General features: G+C 45.3%; 1 protein-coding gene across 1 annotated transcript in view; it reads right to left on the bottom strand.

The window, feature by feature from the left end:
* EWSR1 (EWS RNA binding protein 1) overlaps positions 1–3,363 on the bottom strand; it is a 26,695-nt gene that overhangs the window by 19,399 nt on the left and 3,933 nt on the right. Inside the window, 3 exon segments of the mRNA XM_035898377.1 lie at positions 5–56; positions 307–343; positions 1,373–1,426. Of these exon segments, the coding sequence (XP_035754270.1) occupies positions 5–56; positions 307–343; positions 1,373–1,426 (143 nt within the window).

The raw sequence follows: 3,363 nt of genomic DNA, 5'->3' as shown, positions 1-3,363 counted from the left end.
TTACCTGGGTTGTCTGTGCATATCCTTGAGCTGGCTGAGGTGCATAAGCGCTGTAGCTGTAAAATGAATTTAAAGACATTTAGAATGCTTCCCCCTACTTCTGACTCGCGCAAAACATGTATCACAAGACAATTTTCACATATCCAAATGATTTCTACTGAAATACGATGGCAATACAAAATCTAAAAGCTAAAGAAAAACTATAGAATTTACAAACATAGCCGAGGTAAGGCTAAACCACAATTATTATATACTTATATTACATCTTTTTAAAACAAGAGAGGATAAGACCATAATGCTACTTACCCCTGCTGAGCTGCAGCTTGACTATAGGTACTATAATCTACAAGGAAAGAAAAAAAAAAAAAAAAAAAAGAGAAAAAGGTTGACAAAGGGGAAAAAAAATCCTCTTATGAGGGAGAGGACATGTCCTGCTGGGGACTGCACTGCAATTAAGCAACTTGTTTTGCTTCCCAGCATGACTGAGGTGGCAGGATAATACTGGAACAACAGCATTAGTTACAAAAAAAAAAAAAAAAAAAAAAAAAAAAAAAAAAAAAAAGAGAAAAAGGTTGACAAAGGCGTAACAAAATTAACGGTGTAAGAGCACAGCAGCTGGAATTTCCTCCTGCAGCTTGAAAGAACTGCTATAAACCACTGGAAATCCGTGTTTCAAAAGAGCATAAGGTAAATGCACTTTTTCAGTCTTTTTGAAGGAAACAAAACCTCTCTTCCCTTCATTGTTACCACTGTGTGCAGCAGTAACTTTGATCTCAAATGACCCTACTTTAATTTAACTGCCACCTTGGATGACACCCAAGGGGGCTGGCAGGAGGGTGTTTTGTTTTGGAACAAAAGAAACACTGGGGCTGACACTTACAACCCTCCTCCCCTAGTTTTAAAGGGCAAGGTTTCGAGCTTTTGGATCTGTAGAAACCACCACGCTTCACTCTCTCTATTTAACTTTCAAGGCCACAACCAAATGGCTGGCAAGCTCTAACGCTTGTCCCCTAGCAGGGTTTGAGATGGGCAGCTAGCAGTAATTCCTTCTTCAAAGTCCCGATCCACACTGATACCCTGATTTAGAGGAGAATTGAAATCCTGAAAATCCAAGCTGAAAAGTCAATGCTGAACTGGTTTGCTGGTGGGAATGGAAAATTGTGTCCACATGGCAACTGTAAGGCTATATTTGAAATTATTGCAGCTCCTAAATGTACGCTTTCCCTCAAAGTCACCAAGCAACTCCAGTTCCCATCCAAACTTCTAGAGCGAACGATGAATTCATCGCTCAGACCAGCCCCTTGCCAGGCAGATCCCAGCTCTCCCGCAACCACAAAAGTCCCGAGGACAGAGATCAGGAACGAGCCCAGACCTTGCTCCCATTTGCTGCTGGGGCCACAGCATCTGACTGAGCTGGAGGCAGAAGCTGGACGTTAGCAGAGCTTTTCTCAGGCAAAGCCAGAGAGTCCTGTGCGGGAAGAGGTTTTGGTGTTTCTATCACAACTGCACCTTGGGGTACGCTGATCTCAGTCAGAAAACTGAGGATTATGAATTTGAGGAACCCGGTTGACAACTTCCTATGGCCTTCAGTTATCCCTACGTTTCAAGGACCGCTTTAACGGCTTCATTGCTTTGTTCACAACTGAAGGTGACAGAGTGCCAGGAATCATTTTGAAAAGACTCTTTTCATACACCAGAACCTCCTGTTTCTTGAGGCCACAGATTCACCCCTAATAAACCTTCTGTCTCCTCCTCCTAACCCCTCTACGTGAGCTTTTCCGCCTTCGCACTTCCCTCTGCTGATGCCAGAGCTGAGACCCCGGCGCGCGTGTTGATGGACAAGGAAAGGAAGTGCCCCAACTCTGGCAGTGATTGTTGGGAGATATTAATTACTCTGACCTTGCATCAGAGCGCAGGAATCAGTATGAGCACACAAGAGGATCGAAATATCACACACAACAGAAAGACGCTGAACTGCTATCCAAAGGCTTCCACGCTCCCAAGACGTGGCACCCAAGTTGTTAAACCACTCTGGCACCGCTCCTGCTTTCCTTACAGGTTGTCATGTTTAATATTGAATAATCTAGCTCGTTAAATTCAGGGTCGCTGCTCTTTTTTTTTTTTCCCCAGTCTGTATGTGGCTCTGCTAAATCCTGAGCATTAAAAACCATGAAGGCCCATTCTCCCTCTTTCATCTTCCCTCTCCTGTCACCTCCTTGTACCAGCACTCCTCCATCCTCCCCTGTATCTCACCCTACACCCTCCTCCTCCTTTTTTCCAAGCCTGTTCACCCTCTAACCACTGAAACCTCCATACTCCTCACTTAATTCTCATTGTCAGCACCCCTTTGGGTCGCCACAGTCCTCCAGGCTGTTAAAAACCAGCCAGGCTGCTAAGCAGGGAGCTCCCCAACCTTCATCCCTGTCTGGTAGACCCTCAACAACCTCCCCCCCTCCCAAAGAGCTGCTGGGGCCTTGAGCTACGCACAGTTTTTGATCGAACACCCATCTCGCACCCCTTCTTGCAGCCTTCCCCCAATCCTACCTAGACATGCCATTTTTCCCCTTTGTAGGATTTAAATCCAGGCATTGAATTTGCAGTTTACCTCTGGTAATCCCCCTCTTCTAATTTGCTCAAATTCAAGATAATGCAAAACATTAAAAAAAAAAAAAAATTACGGTTCATTTAGCTAAAACCATCTCCGAGCCTTTATTTCCAGTGGGAAATTAATCTTTATCCTTCTATTTCACGAGGCTCAAGAGCACAATAGCGCAGCCAAAAATAGCAGCTCCCACGGAAGAACATTTCCATGTATTAAGTGGAAAGACAGCTGCATTTTTAAACCCCATTTTGACAATTCCATTGGCAGATGTTTCTTTGGTAACTTTTTTTTTTGGTTGGTTGTTTTTTTTAAGTCTCTCCAAGGTGATATTTAGTCATATTCGCTCACACTCCAGGGCTTGTGACATTTTCCCCTCTGGAGAGGTCCGACCTTCGGCTGTTGGGCTTTAAGGTTACTTTAAGGCTGAAGTTGCCATGGTTGGTTTATGTCTCGGGTTTGACCTATTCTCGTCCAGTTGGAGCCCTCGTGTAAAAGGACGTTTTACCTTCTGCGACGCTTCACTGGTTTTATTCAGAGAAATTACATTTGCACCAGAAAGCGGCCTGAGCAGCCACCAGAAAGGCCGAAGGCACGGAGGAAGCCTTCGGTAAGGACGGAGATCTCCTGAAAGAGCAGAACTCGAAAGAATCTTCCAGGGCTGGAGCACCAAGGATGTGCTATTGTAAACAACCCTTTAACGGAGGCAATCTGGGCACCGCAGCCCCGGGGAGCCACCGGAGGGGTCCGGCCACCGCGGGGAC

This window comes from Egretta garzetta, unplaced genomic scaffold, assembly GCF_000687185.1.
Source record: "Egretta garzetta isolate BGI_Z169 unplaced genomic scaffold, ASM68718v1 scaffold7, whole genome shotgun sequence".
NCBI lineage: Eukaryota > Metazoa > Chordata > Aves > Pelecaniformes > Ardeidae > Egretta > Egretta garzetta.
This window is presented reverse-complemented; position numbering and strand designations above follow the sequence as displayed.